General features: G+C 49.1%; 1 protein-coding gene across 1 annotated transcript in view; it reads right to left on the bottom strand.

Moving 5' to 3' along the window:
• The window catches only part of PTPN11 (protein tyrosine phosphatase non-receptor type 11), a 33,433-nt gene that overhangs the window by 4,931 nt on the left and 5,891 nt on the right, over positions 1-22,611 (bottom strand). Inside the window, exons 2-14 of the mRNA XM_081203080.1 lie at positions 21,140-21,262; positions 20,020-20,214; positions 17,306-17,498; positions 15,864-15,980; positions 14,809-14,922; positions 13,466-13,562; positions 11,903-11,982; positions 9,339-9,497; positions 8,917-9,048; positions 7,635-7,789; positions 7,266-7,333; positions 5,474-5,625; positions 5,086-5,198 (exon numbers count right to left, since the gene is read on the bottom strand). Coding sequence (XP_081059206.1) covers positions 5,086-5,198; positions 5,474-5,625; positions 7,266-7,333; positions 7,635-7,789; positions 8,917-9,048; positions 9,339-9,497; positions 11,903-11,982; positions 13,466-13,562; positions 14,809-14,922; positions 15,864-15,980; positions 17,306-17,498; positions 20,020-20,214; positions 21,140-21,262 — 1,698 coding nt within the window. The remainder of the gene's footprint in view (positions 1-5,085; positions 5,199-5,473; positions 5,626-7,265; positions 7,334-7,634; positions 7,790-8,916; positions 9,049-9,338; positions 9,498-11,902; positions 11,983-13,465; positions 13,563-14,808; positions 14,923-15,863; positions 15,981-17,305; positions 17,499-20,019; positions 20,215-21,139; positions 21,263-22,611) is intronic.

Raw genomic sequence — 22,611 nt, 5'->3', positions numbered from 1 at the left:
CAATGGATATCATGTTTTCCAGCGATATTGAGGAAGGGGTGGTGCGCAGACAGCTAATGGCTTGTAAGCAGGGGAGTCGATCTGTCCGTGAATATTGGACTGAGTTTACCATGCTGATTCACAGACTGAGTTGGGATTTATCGGCGGCACCCGTTCAAATGCTATTTGAAGAAGGTCTTTCTTCGGGGGTGAAAGACGAGCTGGCACGGAGCCCCAGGGTGGAGTCTATGGATCAGCTGACCAAATCTGCGCTGACCATAGGAGCGCGGCAGGAGGCAAGAGCCTTGGAGAGGCGGGAAGGGAGAGGGGAACGTTGGAAGGAGTTCCGCATTCCAGACATTCCTGAGCCAGCTTTCCCGCCGGCAGAGCCGATGGAAATCGGAACAGCGCGCGCGCGCGCATTTTCAAAAACCAGCGAGGGAGCTAAGAAGGAGGGAAAGGGCCCCCGGAAATGCTATCTCTGCCAACAGCCAGGCCACTTTGCCAGAGTCTGCCCCCAGAGGAAGGAATGGCAAGGGATGGTGGGAGCTGTTGAGGGGGGAGAAGAAGGGGGAGCGGAGCAGGTAAAAGCCAACGCCTGGTTGCCACAATTGGGGCACTGCAGCCAGGCCAAAGAGAAGTGAAAGTGCCCGTGCCAGAAACTCCTCGACCTGCTCTAGTGATTGAAGTGTCGCTAGAGCTGCAGAATGGGCATCCCCTAAAAATAAAGGCGCTATTGGACTCAGGCAGCTCCTGCAATTTTATGAGCAAGGAGTTTGCTGCTGAACACCAGATACAGACCATCCCTTTAAGCAACCCCCTGCAGGTGACCACGATTGATGGCAGGGAGTTGTTGGGAGGAGGAGTCCGCTTGCAGACTGTCCCAATGATAATGAGGGTGGCAAGGCACACAGAACTGATAGCGTTTAATGTGGCCACCCTGGGAGGCGCTCCCATTATTTTGGGAATGAGCTGGCTAGCTCTACATGATCCGCTGGTTGGCTGGCATCAAAGAGTGGTGTCCTTTGGTTCAGCACATTGCCTAGAACACTGCAAAGGGGAGAAGGGTTCAGTAGGGGCCCAAGCCACCCTAGCAGGGACTGAAGTAATGGGGAAGGTGAAGGTACCACCACAGTATGCAGATCTCAGCGACGTGTTCAGCGAGAAGGAAGCTGACCAACTACCACCTCATAGACCCTTTGATTGTCAGATCAATTTACTCCCTGGAGCACAGCTTCCCGTGGGCAAGTTGTATGCCATGTCAGACAGGGAAATGCAGGAGTTGCGAGGGTTCATTGACAAGAACCTGAAGAGAGGCTTCATCAGAGAGTCCAAAGCAGCAGGGGGGAGCCCAGTGTTCTTTGTGGACAAAAAAAATGCGGACAAGCCGAGACTTGTATGTGATTTTAGGCGGCTGAATGCAGTGACTGAACCGGTGGCGTTCCCTATGCCCAGAATTGATGATATTTTGACCATGGTGAGGAAGGGAAAGATTTTCACAAAGCTGGATCTAAGGGGGGCGTACAACCTGATACGCATAAGGAAAGGGGATGAATGGAAAACCACCATGTTTACCCCTTTGGGGGCGTTTGAATACCTCGTTATGCCATTTGGATTACAAGCAGGCTCCGCGTGTTTTCAATCTTTTATGAACCACGTGCTGGGCCCTTTGCTCTACAAGAATTGCGTTGCCTTTCTAGATGATGTGTTGGTGTATTCTGAGAATGAGGAGCAACATGTGAGAGACGTCAGAGAAGTGTTGAGCAGACTGCAAGCCAACAGGCTGTGGGTCAAACTGGAGAAGTGTCGGTTCCATACCAAGGAGGTGGAATTCCTGGGGTACCGCCTGTCAGACAAGGGATTGGCCATGGATCCCGGCAAGGTACAGGCAGTGCTGGAATGGAAAACACCCAAAACCAAGAAGGATGTGCAGAGGTTCCTAGGGTTTGGAAACTTTTATCGTAAGTTCATCCGCAACTTCGCCCATCTGACGGCGCCCATCACTGACTGTCTCAGCAGTAAGAAGAAGTTTGTATGGACGGCGGAGGCGGAGCGAGCGTTTGAGGAACTGAAAAGGGCCTTCGCCTCTGAAGAACAACTTCTGCATGTGGATTTACGAAAGAAGCTAAGGGTTGAAACAGACGCATCTGACAGAGCCATAGGGGCGGTGCTTCTTCTGCAGCCGGGGAAGGAGGAGTCGGAGTGGCGTCCGTGTGCCTTCTTCTCGCGGAAGCTGAACAAATCCGAGAGGAACTACACGGTGTACGACCGAGAACTGCTTGCTATTCATGAGGCGTTCCGGAGATGGAGGCATCTGCTAGTTGGTGCACAACATAAAGTGCAAGTGTGCACGGACCATAAAAATCTAGAGTACTGGAGAACGGCGCGAGTGCTCAACCAAAGGCAGTTGAGATGGGCCCAAGAGTTCTCCAAATTTAACTTTGAGATTTGTTATGTGCCAGGCCCAGAGAATGTTAGGGCGGACGCTCTCTCACGCAAACCTGAATATTTGGAGGGGGAGGGAGCACCCGAAGAAACCCATATCATTCCAGAGGACCGCTGGGTGTGTGGGGCGACTTTGGTGGGGCAAAGGGAATTGGTAGAGGGTACGGTGCAGGATGCATACGCCCAGGGGAAACTCAGGGATCTCAGAGGGGAGGAAGACAAACCCGGTGGTTTTGAGGAGAGAAATGGGGCATTGTATTATAAGGGAGCGTTATATATACCTGAAGGGGAATTGAGGGAGAAAGTACTCAAGCAGCTGCACGATAGCCCCACAGCAGGGCACTTTGGGCAACACAAAACCATGTGGCTGGTTACCAGGGAATTTTGGTGGCCCAAGGTCAGGGAAGATGTGCGGGAGTATGTGAGAGGGTGTGAACAATGCCAAAGAGCCAAGGGGGAGAGGCAGGCGCCGGCTGGTTTATTAGAACCACTGCCCACACCTGAGAGACCGTGGGAAGCAGTGGCAATAGATTTCATGACTGATCTGCCAAGGTCTAGAGGGAAAACAGCCATCATGGTTGTAGTAGACCTGTTAACTAAAATGGCCCACTTCATAGCCTGCTCACATGCGGTTACAGCAGAAGAAACCGCCAAATTGTTTGTAGAGAATGTGTTTAGGTTGCATGGCGCCCCCTTGAGGGTGGTTTCAGACCGAGGGAAACAATTTACTTCCAGGTTCTGGAGGAAGCTCATGAGCTTACTGCATGTAGAGGTTAATTTCTCGACGGCCCGTCATCCTGAAACCAACGGGCAGGCGGAAAGAGCAAATGGGGTTCTCCAACAATATTTGAGGTGTTATGTTAATGACAGAGAGAATGATTGGGTGGAGAAGCTGGCGTTGGCAGAATTTGCCTACAACAATGCAGAGAACGTGTCCACGGGGATGAGCCCCTTTTTGGCTAATCACGGGTGCCATCCCAGAGCCTTCCCAGGGGGGGAGGGGGAGAACTGGAGCGTTCCAGCTGCGGAACAGTTCGTGGAAGAAATGGAAGCGATCCATCGCCAGCTCCAACTCAACTTAAACAGGGCTAAGGAGGAATATAAGAGGCAAGCAGACAAAAACAGAAGGGAAGGTGAAAGCATCAGGGTGGGGGACCAGGTGTGGCTGTCAACCCAAGGGTTGCCATTCAAAGGAGGTTGTAAGAAATTAAGACCCAAAAGGCTGGGTCCGTTTGAAGTCATACAGCAGGTCAATCCAGTGGCTTTCAGGCTCCGGTTACCGAACCACATGAAGCTGCACCCAGTTTTTCACAGGTCGTTGCTGTCACCGTATAGAGGAGACAGTGAGGGGAGGGTCACTAGGGGACCAGCAATGGAGGAGAAGGAACACAGCTACCATGTAGCGGAGATCCTCGATTCCAGGTGGAAGGGAGATCAAGTAGAGTATTTGGTAATGTGGGAAGGGGAACCGGAGTCGGAAAACACCTGGGTTAGGGCAGAGGATGTCAATGACGAGGTTTTAATAGAGACTTTTCATCAGAGGTTCCCACGTAAACCTCAGCCTGTAGCGAGGTTCCGAAGGGAATACTTTGCCACCACCGACGAGGAAGAGGAGTTGGAGGGGTTCCCAGATTCTGAAGAGGAGGAGGATTCAGCTGGCCAGGACGACGATCGATGGAGAGAATTGTTCGAGACGTCAGAAGATGAGGAAGATTCGTTTCGGGGTTTTAGCCCTTCACCTCCCAGGGGGGAGGAATTGGGAGGGGGTGAGGGGGGCCCTGGAGGGGAGGTGGATGTCAGGGAACTGCCATCAGAGCATCAGGTGGTGGAGGGACTCAGGCAGGATGAAAGAGACTCAACTGCTGAAGCAGGGACCAGCAGGGGGAGGAGTGGGTCTCTGAGGGAATGCGAGCAGGAGGGAGGGCTCAGGGAGGCTTCCAGCGAGAACAGTGGTGAGGTATCGGAGTCTCTCATAGGGAGACCCATACCTCGCAGGAAACTGTCACGCCGTGAGTCCAGGAGACGCGTTTCCGTTAAGGAACTTCTTTGCTGGAAACGCTTCCGCAGACAGCCACTGTCGGACTCTACTAGTGACTAGAGCAGACATGTCAGAGGAGCTCCGTCACACACGGAGGTTTGTGGGGGCGCACAAACTCTGAGGGAGCACGTTTTCACGCACAAGCAGCTAATCAAACCCTCACAATCTGCTTAGATGAAAAACTTAACAACAATACAATAATAAATGGGCCTATATTGGTTCCTTGTAAACCTTGCTGAAATTTACACTTTGCAATTGCAATGGTATTTTGCCATCCTTTGTTGGAAGTTTCTTCTCCTCATTAATATACAGTCGTACCTTGAAAGTCGAACGGAATCCGTTCCGGAAGTCCACTCGACTTCCAAAACGTTTGGAAACCAAGGCGCAGCTTCCAATTGCAGGAAGCCACATTGGACGTTCGGGTTCCCAAGACAGTTCGCAAAACGGAACAGTCACTTCCGGGTTTGCAGCATTCGGGAGCCAAAACGTTCCAGTCGCAAGGCGTTCGAGGTACGACTGTATCGCTGTCACAGTCATGTCGATTGCCGTTGTATCTGGGGGCTGTGATGTCGAACTTTGCCCTTGCATGTGATCTTGGAGAGGGAAGGAGATCATTTACTTACTCAGGGCAGGTCGGAGTTGGAGTACAGGGTGGAAGAGGACTCTGGTCTCCACTGGCCTGGTCTGCTAAAGAATATTTAATGTTTGTGTACTCGTGGCCTTTTCTCTTACTCTTCTGAAAGGGAGAGAGACAGGCAAGGGAGGCAAGGGGGGTCACTTATTTATCATATAAGTTTTATTATTAATTAAATTTACCAGTTCCTTTTTTTTTAAACCAAGGTAACTAAAATACACTCACAATACGTAAACCAACAAACACAGATGCTAAAACCAGAATACGGAGGAAAATCTGAAAGACAATCCTATTTCTAAAAGGCAAGACTGGAACTTCCCGCCCGCTGGGTCCTTAGCCAAAGCGGCCCCACTTCAAAGCCTGGCTCGAGGCGTTACCTGCTCCTCCTCGATCCGACGCTGTAGCGTTTCAATGTAGTGCTGCACCGCCATGTAAATGAACCGGTACTGGGCCTCCGTCTGCACCATCCCTGACCGCTGGGACCGCACCATTTGGATGGTTTTTGGGACGTCAATGTCACAGTCGACGCCTGGAGGGAGGGAATAAAAAAGATCAGCAGGACAGGGATGCCCAGGCGGGACCCGAGAGAAAACCCTTCCAGCTCCACTCATTCCAGCTGAGGTCACACCTAAGCTCCCAAGCCAGCAGCAGCTTATGCCGGCAGCGAAATAACTTCCACTTCTGCACTGACATCCAAAGTTCCTGAAGAGCAGCAATCTAGGCTGGGCAGCGTGGGAGTGAGGAGGCAAGGATGGCCTTGTTGGGTCAGACCAAGGACCCACCAAGCTCTTCTACCTCTTCTCCACGGTGACCAACCAGAAGAGGCCTTGAGGAAGTGCCTGTAGGACTTGGGGCTCAAGAAGATACTGCTCCTGGGCCTGGAGGCTCCATTTCGTTCTAATTTCATTTGTTTGTAGGCTCCATTTGAAGCAGCCACAGCACCGTATTTTTCGCTCTATAAGACGCACCCGACCATAAGATGCACCTAGTTTTAGAGGAGGAGAACGGGGGGGGGGGGGAGATTCTCTCCCTCTCTGCTCAGCACCTTTCCAGCAAAGCGGGAGGAGAAATGGAAGGCGCTCTGTTTCTCCTCCCGCTTCGCTAAAGGGGCCCTGCACAGATTTCCCTCTCAGCTCAGCGCCCCTTCAGCGAAGCGGCAGGAGACGCGGAGCCACTTCCATTTCTTCTCCCGCTTCGCTGAAGGGGCGCTGAGCAGAGAGGGAAAGCTGCGCAGTGCCTCTCCAGCGAAGCGAAGCCAGGAGAGCAAGAGTGATCGATCCCTCTTGCTCTCCTGGCTTCAGCGAAAGCGCCTCTCCAGTGAAGTGAAGCCAGAAGAGCAAGAGGGATCGATCCCTCTTGCTCTCCTGGCTTCAGCGAGCGCAATGCACAGCTCAGGAGGCTTCGGGCGGCTATACCTGAAGCCAGGAGAGCAAGAGGGATCGGTGCCCACCGATCCCTTTTACTCTCCTGGCTTCAGCGAAAGCTGCACAGCCTGCATTCGCTCCATAAGACGCACGCAGATTTCCCCTTACAGTGGTACCTCGGGTTACATACACTTCAGGTTACATACGTTTCAGGTTACAGACTCCGCTAACCCAGAAATAGTACCTCAGGTTAAGAACTTTGCTTCAGGGTGAGAACAGAAATCATGCTCCAGTGGCGCGGCAGCAGCTGGAGGCCCCATTAGCTAAAGTGGTGCTTCAGGTTAAGAACAGTTTCAGGTTAAGAACGGACCTCCGGAACAAATTAAGTACTAAACCCAAGGTACCACTGTACTTTTTAGGAGGGGAAAGGTGCGTCTTATAGAGCAAAAAATACGGTAAGTGGAACTGCGAAGTATCTGGACTTTGGAGAATTCAGGGCAGATAAAAGGAAGTCCTTTCTTATGCAGGGCATAGTTAATCTCTGGAACTCAGTCCCACAGGAGGCAGTGATGACCACCAACCTGAATGGCTTTAAAAGAGGGTAGGAGAAATTCATGGAGGAGAAGGGCTATTGGTGGCTACCAGCCATGATGGCTGTCCTCTGCCTTCGTAGCCCATCAGCCCTTGCCTCCAGAAAACCCATGCTCCCATCTGCCTCAGCATCATACAGCTGTGTTGGCTGGGACTGATGGAAATTGTAACCCACCAGGCAGGCAAAGGCTGACACAACAGCAGTGGGACTCACCTTTCTCTCGGATTATGTCAATGAGAATATCTATCACAATGAATGTTCCGGTCCGGCCGATTCCAGCACTAGGAAGGAGGGGGAAAGAGGGGAAAAACGCAGACACACAACTTATATTTATGCTTCTTCTGGCTTTGAAAAATGTTGTGCTTAAGATCAAAGGCATAGCCCAGGGATTAGCCGTGGGCCGGTCCACCATCTCTCAGACCTTGTGGTGGGCCAGACTATATTTCGAGGGGGGAAATGAACGAATTCCCATGCCCCACAAATAACCCGGAGATGCATTTTAAATAAAAGGACACATTCTACTCATGTAAAAACAGAGGCCTTAGGTTGCCTATCCCTGGCAGAGCCCAAGCATCACGGTACCTGCAATGGACCACGACTGGGCCAGCATCTGAGATGTTTTCTTGCTTGTGATGAACCTCTTCTAAGAAATCTAGAACTCCTCCAGGATCACTGGGGACTCCATGGTCAGGCCAGGTTCTGAAGTGATACTGCCAGACTGTTCGTTCGGTGTTGCCCTGGAGAGATGGCAGCCAAATATCTTTTCCTGCCTTTTAAGGAGCACTTAGGGGGTGGGGGAGGGTGCGCCACTGGAGATGAGGAGGAGTCATCTCAACAGCAGCACCCCAGTTACAGAAGAAGCCCCTCCCTCAGGAGATCAGACTGCCCACCCCCCAACATTATATGCATTCCTGGCAAACCAAGACCTTTTTTCAGAGGAGAGATTCAAGACAGATAAAACAAAGTCCTTCTTCACACGTTGCATGGACTATGGAACTCACTCCAAGAAGCAGCAATGGCCGAAACTCGGAGGCTTTAAAAGAAAATTGGACCAATTCATGGAGAAGAGAGCTCTCAATGGAGACTAGCCCCGATGGCTATGCTCGGCCTCCATGTTTGCTGAAGGAGCATCTTCACCCCCATCGTTCAGCCTGGACACTGAGGTCCAGCTCCAAAGGCCTTCTGGCGGTTCCCACACTGCGAGAAGTGAGATTACAGGGAACCAGGCCTTCTCGGTAGTGGCACCCACCCTGTGGAACGCCCTCCCATCAGATGTCAAAGAAATAAACAACTACCTGACATTTAGAGGACATCTGAAGGCAGCCCTGTTCAGGGAAGTTTTTAATGTGTGACACGGATAGTGCCGAGGGTGGATTTTACAAAGCCCTGAACAACTTAGCTCCAGGGTACCTCAGGGACTGCCTTATATTCCAGTTCAATCACTGAGATCACCTTCAGGAGAACTGTTGATCGTTCCCCAAGTTGGCGAGGCTTCTTTGACAACAACAGTGCATTTTATGCCATTGGCCCAGTTCTGTGGAACTCCCTGCCAATGGAGATTCAGCAAGCGCTTCGTGGTTCAACTTTTAAACAACTGCTAAAAACTTTCCTATTCTGCCAGGCCTTTTCAGGCAGTTAAGGATTTCCAACCGTTAGCTGACTTCTGATTTTATCATTTTTATATGGTTTGGGTTTTTGTACAATTGGTACAAACTGCTCTGATTTATTTTTTTAATGATTAGCCGTATGTAAACAAACATATATGGGACAGAAGCGGGCTCTTCTTTAGGTCTGGCTGCTACCACATTTGAAGAATACAAGTCAGAGGCTGACCAGAACTAAAGAAATAACTTCACAGACTTACCTGCCCAACCTTTGAAAGCTTGAGTTCCCGTAACGTGTAATCATGAGCCGCACTCTCTTTGACATTTCGGACGCGCATCACACCGTATTCTTTTAGGGCATGTTCATCTGGCCAGTATTTTACGCACTTGCTCTGGAAAAGAAGACAGGGTGGTGATGGGCTGCTGGTTTCGTCAATGTCAGCCAACTAAAGTTCTCTGTATGTATTGGGCTCCGTATGTATTGGGCCATCATCCCCGGACAGAGAGGCCATATGATGTGGAGGCTGATGCAAGTAAATCAAATCCACCCTGAGACGAAAGCTCATACCAATAACAAACTTAGTTGGTCTCTAAGGTGCTACTGGAAGGAATTTATTTTGTTTTGATATGCTCAGAGGCTGATCAACATTGCAAGACCCCCTGAGCGGGCTGGGCTCCTTACCTTTCCCCTCTCGACTTCTTTCGTCGTCATAACGATCACGCGCGAGTTCTCCTGGAACACCATCCTCCAGAAGTCATTGACGGTGTTCTGCAAGCAGCCTTGGGTGGCAATGTAGCTCTTCTTGGGCTTTGCATTGTTGCACTTGGTTTCAAACTCCGGCTGCAAAATAAGAAGAATAATTAGGTTTTAAGCCACTTGTCACCTTAAGGGTCTCCAAGCAACTCACAGTGGAAAATATACCGTATTTTTTGCTCTATAAGACTCACTTTTTCCCCTCCTAAAAAGTAAGGGGAAATGTGTGTGCGTCTTATGGAGTGAATGCAGGCTGTGCAGCTATCCCAGAAGCCAGAACAGCAAGAGGGATTGCTGCTTTCACTGCGCAGCAATCCCTCTTGCTGTTCTGGCTTCTGAGATTCAGAATATTTTTTTTCTTGTTTTCCTCCTCCAAAAACTAGATGCATCTTGTGGTCTGGTGCGTCTTATAGAGCGAAAAATATGGTATATGTAGGCATGAATACACTGTCTCATAGAAAATGGGGCGGAATCATATAACATGGGCATGTCCAACAGGTCGATCACGATCTTCCGGTCGATTGCGTTGCATCCATGGTCTTAGTCTCTAGTCTCCCCTAACTTTTGCTCCCCCTAAAAAAAGCTCAACAATTTTTCCTGGCAATGACAATGGGTAGATCGCAGACAGCATTTTAATACTGTGAGCAGATCACAGTTTTATTCATTCAACTTGTTTTTATTTTTGCTTGTTAGGTGACCTGAGCCCGGCCTTGGCTGGGGAGGGCGGGGTATAAATTATTATCGTTATTATTATTATTAAATCACTGAGACAAAAGCCTTCAGGCAAAAGTTTGTAGTTTGTCTTAAAACGGCAAGGCGCAGCCTGGCTGGGCCCCACATTATGTCCCGGGATAGAGACTCAGGATACTTCCACGTGAATTCCCATGACATTCAAGAGTGGAGCAGGGCAAGATTTGTTTTGGAAGACTCTGCCACCAGAAATCTTCCTTCGCACACCTGTGCCACACCTGTCCCAAAAGCAGCACAGTATTCCGGAACAGAATGTGTTCCTGAGTGATGATTTCCAACAAAGGAAAGGATATTTTATTTGCTTGTTTGTCTCTTGCCTTTATAGCATATCGTTTTTCTCCAAGGAGAACAATGTGCTCCCTCCTTGCAGAAAGAGCTTTGAAGCCCTCTGCCTTGCTTACCGGGCTCTGGGAACCTCTGGCAGCCTTCATGACATCTAGCTCTGGTTCCAGAAGGTAAGATTGCTTCTGTGTGGCTGGTTCTAGGGAGTTGTTTTGACTATACTGTGGTACCTCAGTTTTTGGACGTTTCAGTTTTCGAACACTGAAAACCCGGAGGTAAATGTTTCCGTTTTCGAACGCACCTCAGAAATAAATGGCTATCTGTTGTTTTTCACAATTTTAACTATTGAATTGGCAGGCTGCCATTTGTGCCTTGGTTTTTGAATGTTTCGGAAGTCGAACGGTCTTCTGGAACGGATTATGTTCGAAAACCAAGGTACCACTCTATGCAGTTTCAGCTTTCCACACTACCCTGACCCCCATCCCCAAAGAACACAACACCCACACCCACAAGACACAATCCTACTGTACTGCCCTTTTCAGCTGAGCCTCACAAAGCAGATTACACTAAAGAATGCATGGAAACAATAAACATCAACTTAACAGCTTATCTATAAAAACAGCAGGGGCAATCAGCAAAGGGAGGCAGCTTTCTGGAAACTAAATCTCTCCTCCTTTCCAAGCAGCATGGTTCATCCCGGGCTGGGGGCATAATTAAGGGAAGGAGAGGCCAACTATCCCTTGGGCCTCTTCTCCTTCAAATGGGCCCTGCCAGCAGCAGGAAAAAGCGGGAGATGGCCTCCCCATTCCTTCCTTTCATGTTATATGTTCAGATTATACATCTGTGGGGAGAGACTATTTTCTTTAATTGATTGCATCTAAGCCTTTTTAGCTAAAGGACGCGGTAAAAATGCTCCAAATAAATGAATGCAACAACTCAGCTGAAATACTGGGAGCTAAAAGGTCCTTGAGGGCACAAGGAGAAGGGGACGACCGAGGACGAGATGGTGGGACAGTGTTCTCAAAGCTACTAACATGAGTTTAACCAAACTGCGGGAGGCAGTGGAAGACTGGAGTGCCTGGCGTGCTCTGGTCCAGGGGGTCACGAAGAGTCGGACACGACTAAACAACAACAAAATTTTAACTTATCCCAGGATTGGCCCTCCCCTACCCACACCAGACAGGTAATAATGTTGGTGTTGTTTAGTCGTTTAGTCGTGTCCGACTCTTCGTGACCCCCTGGACCAGAGCATGCCAGGCACTCCTGTCTTCCATTGCCTCCCGCAGTTACGTCAAGCTCATGTTGGCAACTTCAAGAACACTGTCCAACCAACAGGTAATTAGGGTCCACTAACTATCTGGTAGGGGATGCTCCTCCAGACTAACCCCTCCCCTCAACAGTAAAGATTAAGTCTGCAAGTCTCCCAGAGGCAGGGGGGGGGTCCCCACCAACACCCTTACCATGATAATATTGGCATTTATGTAATCAGAAACAGGCTCATTCGGATCACCGTCATGAAGGACAACTCTGGTATGGTCAACTGGAAGGAGGGAAGGGAAAAACAAAGACACACCTTATTAAACAGCTACAGCCAGCAATTACTTAGTCAGATATTATTTGTCCACTGCTACCCTGCTGGTTGCCTCGGGCGAACCACAGTTGTGCCCGGGCAACCAGGGAAAAAAGCATTACAGAAGTTTATCCTCTGTGTTAGAGAGAACGTGAGCTGGAAATTTCTCTCCAGGCAAAATGAGCTAATTACACGCCAGATTTCGTGCTAAGTTGAAAACCAGCCTTACCTGTCATGGCTGGCTGAGGTTAGGTGGAATGGGAAAGCAGACAGGAGGAGAAACTGCCTCATTTCTTTTCAATTTCTCCTTCCTCCTCCTACCTGCCTTCCCATCCCTACTCTAAGCCAGCCTGCGATGGTCAAATGTGATAGCCACACACATCCCTCCCAAAGTTACACCAGCCAGAACCTTGTTAGTATGAGTCAACAGTCCTCGGTCTTGTAAGATAGCAAAAGCTTTCTGGGAAATGATTTATAATGAATTGAAGAAAATGTTTAAAATAACTTTTATTAAAAAACCAGAAGCTTTTCTTTTAGGGATAATCAGTTCAGAGTTACCTAAAGACCAGAAAACAAACAAACCACACCACCCCTGTTTATGTATGTTACTACCGCAGCCGGGATCATTTATGCTCAGAGATGGAATGAAGATTATGCACCAACCAAGGAGGAGTGACAGACTAAATTAATGGACTATGCAGAAATGGCAAAACTTTAGGGAGCAATAAGAAACCAGGAGAACCAAAAAGCTTTATCAAAGACTGGGGGAAATTTGTGGATTATCTGAAATGTTTTTGTACACATATGTTCATTAGCAGGATTAACTTAAAACCAAGCAGTTGAAATTAATGTTAAAGGAAAACCAGGGAGTAATTAACAATTGGCATAATGAAGGAAATGCAGTGTTACGAATTTTAGAAATATAAGAAACTGCAAAAGGGGTGCGGGAAGTCAAAATATACATGTTTATTGGGAAAATATTGGATTTGTATCTTTGTAAAACTTCTTTAAAAAACTGGGGAGGGGGGAATATTTTTTAAAAAATATTTATGAGTCAACAGTCTAACAGTTTGGCCTCGTCAGCAGTCTGGCCACAGCATTCTGGACCAGCTGAAGTTTCCACATACTTTTCAAAGGAAATGTTTGACCATTGCTCGGCTCAAACTTCCATTAACTCCAGTCAGCATGGCCAATGGCCAGGGGTGGTGGGAGCTGAGAGCCCCAGCCACATCAGGAGGGAACAAGGCTGAAGAGGGCCTGCCAATGGCTCTCCAGAGTGGCATGGAAAGGGGCCTCTCCTGCTAGCAGAGACCCTTTTAACTGGAAGTGTCAGGAAAGAAGGCTGCACATTCTCACCAACAGACGTGAAAGCTCAAAGTTTAACCGGGTGAATCTTACTGGCCAGGAATCTCGGCTTTGAGGAAGAGGCAAGGACAGAGCATTCAGTACTCACAGGGCAAAATATTCTTGTATCTGTTCTTATTCTTGTTCTCCTGCCGCTGCCCCTCTTTACGGCTGTAGAGGAGTTTGCATTCTTGCTGCTGGAGAGTCTGAACAAAGAACAAGGAGGATTCAACGAATCGTGCAAAGTGTTTACCGCCTCCTCCACCAGCCCCAGCCCCGAATTTCACCAGCATGTGCCCACCCCCACCCATCGTGGGCCAAAGACACAAAGGCAAGTGCCAAAGAAAGATGCCACCATGAATATCCCTGCGGGGATGAGGGTGGACCCTGCCTTGTAAGCAGCAGCTGGATAACCATGGCCGTGAACCGACGCTAAGCATTTTATACAATTCCACGGATTCAGCCGCCCTGAGAACATTTCTATCTAAAGGGTGGGATAAAAAGGTAAAGGGGACCCCTGTCCATTAGGTCCAGTCGTGGCCAACTCTGGGGTTGCGGCGCTCATCTCGCTTTACTGGCCGAGGGAGCCGGCGTACAGCTTCCAGGTCATGTGGCCAGCATGACTAAGCCGCTTCTGGCGAACCAGAACAGTACACGGAAACGCCGTTTACCTTACCGCCAGAGCGGTACCTATTTGTCTACTTGCACTTTGACGTGCTTTCAAACTGCTAGGTTGGCAGGAGCAGGGACCGAGCAACGGGAGCTCGCCCCATCGCAGGGATTCGAACCGCCAACCTTCTGATCGGCAAGCTCTAGGCTCTGTGGTTTAGACCACATGTCCCCTGGTTTGCCTCCTTAACCAGGTTTAAAAACAAGGTCCTTTTTCGGTCACAGAAAACCAAAATGCTTAGTGGGTCTTTCAAGCTGGGCAATAGCCACTGAGTCTTTAGGAAGAAGAACCCGGAGAAATCCATCGGTGCCATGGCTCCCTCTAGTGGTGCCGCAGCGATGCTATGGAAAGCTCTTACCTTTCCACCAACCATCCAGCAACCTCACCCAGAGGCAAAGAAAGTGTTGGGAGGCAAAGTTCGTTCCTCAGAAGTGCCTAAACTCTAAGAGCAACTCACAACCATTGTTCCGAGTTGCACTGAAAGACTGAACATGCACAAGAAACAAACTGCAGCCCAAGCGACGAGCTGGTAAGTTCAAATCAATATGCGAAATCACAGATGCACGCAAAACAGCTCCACACCCGCCACACTTTTAGTTAAGAAGAGTCAATGGCACTTCTAGTCTAGCATCCTCTTCTCACGGGGGCCAACCAGTTGCCCCAATGGAAAACCCTCAAGCAAGATTCAAGGACAACAGCACTCTCCCCTCCTGTGGTTTCCAGCAACGTGCATTCGGAAGCACTTACTGACTCCGACAGTGGAGGCAGAGGACCCCACTTACCTCAAATTCTTCCCAGAAGCCTTGTTTAACTTTATCGGTGGTCTCTGCTAGCTTGCTCAGTTCTTTGACACGGCTCTCAATCTCTGCCGCATTGATGCGGGTGGTGTTGAGGGGCTGTGGAGGAAGAAAGAGGCAGGTGAGCATAGACATTTTTGTGTATAGGCACCATCCAGGGGAGGGACACGGGTGGCGCTGTGGGTTAAACCACAGAGCCTAGGACTTGCCGATCAGAAGGATCGGTGGTTCGAATCCCCATGCCGGGGTGAGCTCCCGTTGCTCAGTCCCTGCTCCTGCCAACCTAGCAGTTCGAAAGCACGTCAAAGCGCAAGTAGATAAATAGGTACCACTCCGGCGGGAAGGTAAACGGCATTTCTGTGCGCTGCTCTGGTTCACCACAAGCGGCTTAGTCATGCTGGCCACATGACCTGGAAGCTGTACGCCGGCTCCCTCGGCCAATAAACCGAGATGAGCACTGCAACCCCAGGGTCGTCCACGACTGGACCTAATGGTCAGGGGTCCCTTTACCTTTACTTTACCATCCCTGGGACAGAGCTCCCATGTAAGATCCATTCATACTGTATGGAAAATGTTCATGCGCTCCAAATGATGCACCTATTTCCAAGAGTTTGGATTCAAGACCCATTCATCCAGTTTGGGGGCTGTAAGCAAAGTTGGGGGGGGCATGGTGGCACCTGGCCCTTGCACTGACTTCCGAAGCGGCGATATTTATAGCCCTTTCTCCAAAGTCAAGATCAGGGCAATGAGGGGGGAAACGTACATTTAGAAGAGCATGTTCTATGAATGTAAAAAAACTAAGTTTCAACTGATACTGTGCTCTGATAGGAGCCAGCCATCAAATGCCAGGGATCTGGGACCTTCTGCAGGCAAAGCAATGCCCTGCCGAGGATCTGAAGCCTGGAGAGGGAAGGGATCCACACGGAAGGGCTCACTCTGCAAACAAGAGCACACAGGCACACGCGCACACCAGGGCCATTGCAGAGGACTGGAGCCCATCCCTCTCCAAAATGCTCATTACCGGGAGTTTTTCTTCTCACCTGCTTCAGTTGAAGGACAGTCCCCAGGGTTTCCACCATCGGGTTCTTCTTGTAATGCTCCACAAGGTCTGTCAAGGAATCGAATCTCTCCCCTCCACCAACGTCATACTTCATATCCTTGGAAGGAAAGGAGAAGAGACAGGCGCTAGTTAGCTATGCACGCGGGTGCCCTGTATTTGCATAATTTATTCTAGGCCAGTCACTTTTAGAAATTATTTTCCATCTATCAATAAAATCAATTCAGGCTGCATAAATCTGCATATGACTAAAACCCCAGCCTCAGCACACACCAAAAAGCACATTTTTTTGTTCTTTAAAGATGCAGTCTTAGGAGGAGGATTTCTCTTTCTCTTTCCTTTTATCTTCATTATTCTTTCTTTCTTTCTCTTTTGTTTTCCTTGGTCTCCTCTGCTCTAGGTCTTTATTGGGATTATACAGACACAAAGGTGATGGATGGTCAGTGAAGGACACTGGGTGAAAGATCTCCCAGGGAGGGAGGCTCAGAGAAGAACGAAAAACTCCCAGGTGAGAGCTGCGAGGGTCCACCCTTTCTGTGTGAGACAAGAACAAAGAGCTACCTTCGAGAGAGGACTCTGCATTTTCTTTTCTTTAGCTGTTTTTATTTAGATTAGCTTGTTTTTGATTGTCTTGTATTATAAAAAAAACTTTAATAAAAAATGGGGAGGGGATACAGTAAAAAAAATCCTCCACTACAGTCAAACCTCGGTTGTCAAACGTAATTCATTCTGGAAGACCGTTCGACTTCCGAAACGCTCAACAACCGAGGTGCGGCTTTCCGATTGGCTGCAAGAGCTTCTTGCACTCAAGCGGAAGCCGTGTCAGACGTTCAGGTTCTGAAAAACGTTCGAAAACCGGTACGCTTACTTCTGGGTTTTTGGCGTTCAGGAGCCGAAATGTTCCAAAACAGAGGCATTCAGGAACCAAGATTTGACTGCAATTAGATGCAGAGAGGGAGGCGGGTGGCGCTGTGGGTTAAACCACAGAACCTAGGACTTGCCAAGAAGGCCAGCGGTTTGAATCCCCGCGGGTGAGCTCCCGTTGCTCGGTCCCTGCTCCTGCCAACCTAGCAGTTCGAAAGCACGCCAGTGCAAGTAGATAAATAGGTACCACTCCGGCGGGAAGGTAAACGGCGTTTCCGTGCGCTGCTCTGGTTCGCCAGAAGCCGCATAGTCCTGCTGGCCACATGACCCGGAAGCTGTATGCCGGCTCCCTTGGCCAATAAAGCGAGATGATGAGCGCCGCAACCCCAGAGTCGGCCACAACTGGACCTAATGGTCAGGGGTCCCTTTACCTTTACCTAGATGCAGAGAACCAGAATGCAAACTTTCCACCTACATTAAAGCACACCCAGAAATTGCTCCAGCAATTTCCTCCTCCAGGCTTACAGCTTCTTTGCCTCACCCACATCCTCATTCCTTTACCTGGCACCGGATCATGACATGCGTCACTTTGGACTTCCCATCGTTGCTCTCTCCTTTATCGTCCCCCGTCCGAACGGAAAGGACAAAGTCTCCCGGGTGGCTCTGGCTCTCGCGGACAAGAAAACTCCCATGTTTCCCTTTTTCTGTCAACAGCTTCTCCGCTTCTTTTCCAGAAAGATGCCCATGAAACCACCTTTGGAAAGGCAGCAAAATGAGGTGAGTCGCATCTGGCCAACACACTGGTTGCCTGCACTCAGCCAGTGTTAGAAACTGGGATAGAAAAGCTAGGAGCCAAATGGCTTCCAGGACCTGGGTTGTGGGCGCCAAAACAGAATGTCTAGTCGCCACTTGGGGGGGGGAGAGATGCAATTCACATAAGTGACACAGTTTTAGCAGAAATTGTTAATGCATGCTTAATTTGGTGTTTACAATAAAAATATTGGTACCACAGTTCAGTTTTCAAAACACTCTATTCTTTATTGTTAAACTCCTTAATATATTGTCTATCCTTAACATATACTTCGAAGCTTCACATACATCACATACATTTCAGTAATCCTTGAGCGTCAGCCAGGCACTAAAAAATGGCACCCAGACTTTTGGAGGTGCTCGCAAATGGAGAATCTTTAGGCGCAAAATGCTCCTGGCGCCCTGCTAATTTCAAACCCTGCGCTCAGCAACTGTTCCACAAACAGGTGTGATGTAGGGGTCAAAGCAGAAGCGCCAAAATTTATGATACCTGACGCACAAGCCTTTTAAATATACATTTCTTTTTAAAAAGTGGTCGCTGAAACTGGAAGGCACACTTCACTCTTATGTAACACCTCTGCCCAGAGACCTGCATCAGTTGCAGATTTGTTACCAGGCCAAGTTCATTTGTAAGAAAGCAATCTTTTAGTGTGTTGGCAACTACAGTTTGGAACTCCCTGCCTGTTGACATCAGGCAGCCACCTTTGCTGTACAGTGGTATCTCAGGTTACAGACGCTTCAGGTTACAGATGCATCAGGTTACAGACTCCGCTAACCCAGAAATAGTACCTTAGGTTAAGAACTTTGCTTCAGGATGAGAACAGAAATCGCGCAGCAATGGTGCAGCGGCAGTGGCAGGCCCCATTAGCTGAAGCGGTACCTCATGTTAAGAACAGTTTCAGGTTAAGAACGGATCTCCAGAATGAATAAAGTTCTTAACCCGAGGTACCACTGTACAGTGGTACCTCTGGATGCAAACGGGATCCGTTCCTGAAGCGAACACAACCCACGTCTGTGCGGACGCGACTCACAATGCGCCGCTTCCGTGCATGCACATGACGTCATTTTGAGCATCTGCGCATGTGCAAACGGTGAAACCCAGAAGTAACGCGTTCCGTTACTTCCAGGTTGCCGCAGAGCACAACCCGAAAATGCTCAACCCAAAGCTACTTCAACCTGAGGTATGACTGTACTCCTTTCAGCGCATGCCAGAAACATGTTTAGGCAAGCCTATTCACATACATATAATGCGGACACTTGTTTTAATCTGTTTTCTGTTTATCACTGATTTTATTTTTTTAAATGTTTTAAATAGTTGGTTTTAATTGTTTTTACTGATAATTTTATTCTCTTTTCCTTCTTGCAAATCACAATGAAGCGGTACATAAATTTTAGGAAACAGCTAAATTACAGTAAGCCCGCAGGTTACCCGGGGGGTTACGTTCTGGGTACTGCGCCTAAAGCCAAAATCATGTATTGTCAAAACACACAGGGTTCGATGGCAGATGGAATTGCCGAAGTCTTTTTCCCCAGGCACCCGTCCTCTCTTTAAAAAAATTATTTCTTTGTTTGCCAAGCTTGTAAAGCTGAATGCACACAAGTTAAATGTGTGTAAGTTGCGGGGTTACTGTACAGCCAAAAATATTTTAAAGGGCATAAAAGCAAGGTGAAACAGCAGTGCATAAGCAGTGAGCTACTGCCTGAGTTCTGCTTCGCTGCAGAGCCACCACTGAGGGGCCAAAGGGTGGCCCTGCAGCGTCAAACTCAGGAGGGATCAGATGACCCAAGAGAGCAATAGGGTCTCTCCTAGCCCTGTAAAGCTGCTGACCGGCTTGGTTCACCAGTAGGCCTGACTCCGGGGGAAGCCAGGCCTGCTTGCACCTAGACCATTAATGCTAACACCGGCCACACCCAGAACTTGGGGGGCTACCTTGACGCCAGCGGTGTACGAAGTGGGGGACGGGCCACCTCGGATGCCACTCGGGGGGGGGGGCAAGATGGCCCCTGCATCCCCCCCAGCTGTAGATCAGCTGATGGCGTCCAGCGTCCGTACGGGCTGCCGCTCTCGAGCACTGTCCATACGGGCTGCCTCACAGCGACCATACAGGCTGCCACGCGTGCGCACTCCGTGCAGGATGCCACACATATGCAGTCTGTACGGGATGCAGCACATGTGCAATCCGTATGGGAGGCCACTTGCGCGGCAGCCTGTATGGTCGCCATGCAAGTGGCACGGCTGCGCATGTGCGGCATCCCGTACGGAGTGCGCACGCACAGGATGCCGCATGTGTGCAGTATGTACGGGATGCCACACATGCGCACTCCGTATGGGATGCCCTGCCCCGGGTGCCGGAGAGGGTTCCTCCGCCACTGCTTGACGCCACCACCGTCGTCATGCCCTATCAGCAGGAAATCATCCTGTTTGGTGCCCAGCCGCCTCCTCGCACAACTCCCGGCTTTCCCACCTTTCAGACGTGGGGTCAGCACAGTTGAGCGGATACTTCAGCTCGATCACGTCGCCGTTCTTCTCCTTGAGCTGCCCGTGATGTTCCATGTAATACTGCACCAGCTCTGCCAAGGTGGCGAACTTCTCCCCTCCATAGAGGTCGTAGTAGTCGCCTGTATTCTGGATCTTGATGTGGGTGACTGCTCCATTCCGCCTGGTCGAGACAGCAAGAAAGCCGACTTACACAAATGCATATATGATCACATGGAGCTGCCTTGTATCAAGTCAGACCCAACTGTCCCCATCAGGGCCGGTCTTGGATATGGGCGAAGAGGCCGCTTGGGGCACCAAACTGAGCTCAGTGCCTGTGTTTTCTGCTTTTCTTTTTAAATGTACTGCCTGCAGTGAGCGAGAGCGACAAAAAGCAAGTGTCTTTAACCTTCTCCCAAGGTTCTACAAGTTTTTTGGGTACTAACGACAAAGATGATTCTCCTGCAAATAGTGTTCAAGTATGTTCATAGAATAAATAAAAAAATTATAGTTGAAAGGGACCCTGAGGGTCATCAAGTCTGACCCCCTGCGATGCAGGAATCCAGCTAAAGAATCCCTGACAAGATGGCCATCCAACCTCTGCTTTAGAATCTCCAAGGAAGGAGAGTCCACAACTTTTCAAGGGATACTGTTTAACTGTTCTTACTGTCAGAAAGTCATTCCTGATGTTTAGTCGGATGCTGATGGGAAGGAGAATCCAGCCACACTGGGAAGGCTGCAGGTTCCCCACCGCTTATCTAAATTATCTGATTGAATCATAGAATCATAGAGTTGGAAGAGACCACAAGGGCCATCGAGTCCAACCCCCTGCCAAGCAGGAAACAATTGGCAGTGGCTCTCAAAGGCCTCTGAACTTAGGCCAGGCTCCCTCCTCCCGCTTCGCTGCCCTCTTCAGAAACTGGGCTTCTCAACCTCCAAAGGGAGAAAGGAAAGGGGTTGCTGGTTCACCACACAATGAAACTATGGCTATATTTGCATACATATACTCTAGGCCAATCACCTGATGAAAGAGGTCTTAGTAAGGTTGTCAAATGGAGATTGAATGGGACTGACCCTAGGATCTCCTGCATGCAAAACTATTGACTCACCGAACTGAAAGGGTGAAGTCCCCAGGGTTGCTCTTGCTGGGCCGGGCCAGAAAGCTGCCATCTACTCCTCGTGTCAGCAGGAGGTTCTCTGCCTCCACTCCGGTAATATTTGGGTGAAACCATCTAAAAAGAGAAAGAATGGTGGGGAGTGATATAAATAGAAAGGAATGTAAGCCCTTTTTATATGCAGTAACAGCAGCAAGAATATTATTGGCCCAAAAATGGAAGCAAGAAGAGTTACCGACGATTGAAGAATGGAGGGTGAAGTTAATGGACTATGCAGAATTAGATAAACTAACAGGAAGGATTCGAAACCGGCGAGACCAGAAATTCACGGAAGACTGGAGTAAATTTACGGACTATTAGAAAAGTAATTGTGAAGAACTGACGACATTTGTAGGGTTGCAAGAAGTTTTGTGAGGAGTATTATTAGAAGTATTGTAAAAATGGATAAGGGGGAGGATGATTTGTTAAGAGATGTAAAGGCAATATAAAGTTAAGAAATGCATAAGAAGTGGTTAAAACGGTGGATCATCAGAGGTGCTGATGGAAGTCCAAAAAGATTGTATAAGTGATAAGTTTTGTGGTACATTTTATAATTTATATGTTAAAATTAATAAAAAATACCATAAAAAAGAGATAGAGAAAGAATGGGGTCCCCCCGCAGGAACAAAAAAGCCATGTTTTAGCAATCTAAGTCATTAGCAAAACGGAACAAATCCTCATACTACTAGTCCTCTTAAAACAAAAACATATTCTTTATACATTGAATATGCTTGTGGCCCATCTGGTTCAATATTGTCTACACTGACTGGCAGCAGTGCTCCAGCATTCCAGACCAGAGCCTTCCCCAGCCCTACCTGAGATGCCAGGGATTGAACCCAGGTGCTTCTAAATGCAAAGCATTGTGCTTCCACTGCAGCACGGCACTTCCTTTACTTTTGTGTCATCTATGGCGCGCTGAAGGGACGCGGGTGGCGCTGTGGGTTAAACCACAGATCCTAGGACTTGCCGATCAGAAGGTCGGCGTTTCGAATCCCCGCCACGAGGTGAGTTCCCGTTGCTCAGTCCCTGCTCCTGCCAACCTAGCAGTTTGAAAGCACGTCAAAGTGCAAGTAGATAAATAGGTACCGCTCTGGCGGGAAGGTAAACAGCATTTCCGTGGACTGCTCTGGTTCGCCAGAAGCAGCTTAGTCATGCTGGCCACATGACCCGGAAGCTGTACGTCGGCTCCCTCGGCCAATAAAGCGAGATAAGCGCCGCAACCCCAGAGTCGGCCACAACTGGACTTAATGGTCAGGGTTCCCTTTACCTTTACCTATGGCGCGCTGATAACCTGAAAGGAAAGAGAACCAGCCCACCTGCCATTTACAGATGCTCCCCTGCAGGTAGCACCTGATCGCCACAGGCGAGCAGCTGTTTGCATGCCTGAGTAAAGTAAATGCAATGGCAAGACTATGCGGGGCAAAATC

Source organism: Podarcis bocagei (assembly GCF_964188305.1).
Source record: "Podarcis bocagei genome assembly, chromosome: 7".
NCBI classification, from domain to species: Eukaryota; Metazoa; Chordata; class Lepidosauria; order Squamata; family Lacertidae; genus Podarcis; species Podarcis bocagei.
Note: the sequence above shows the minus strand (reverse complement) of the source record. Positions and strands in the feature narration are given on the sequence as shown.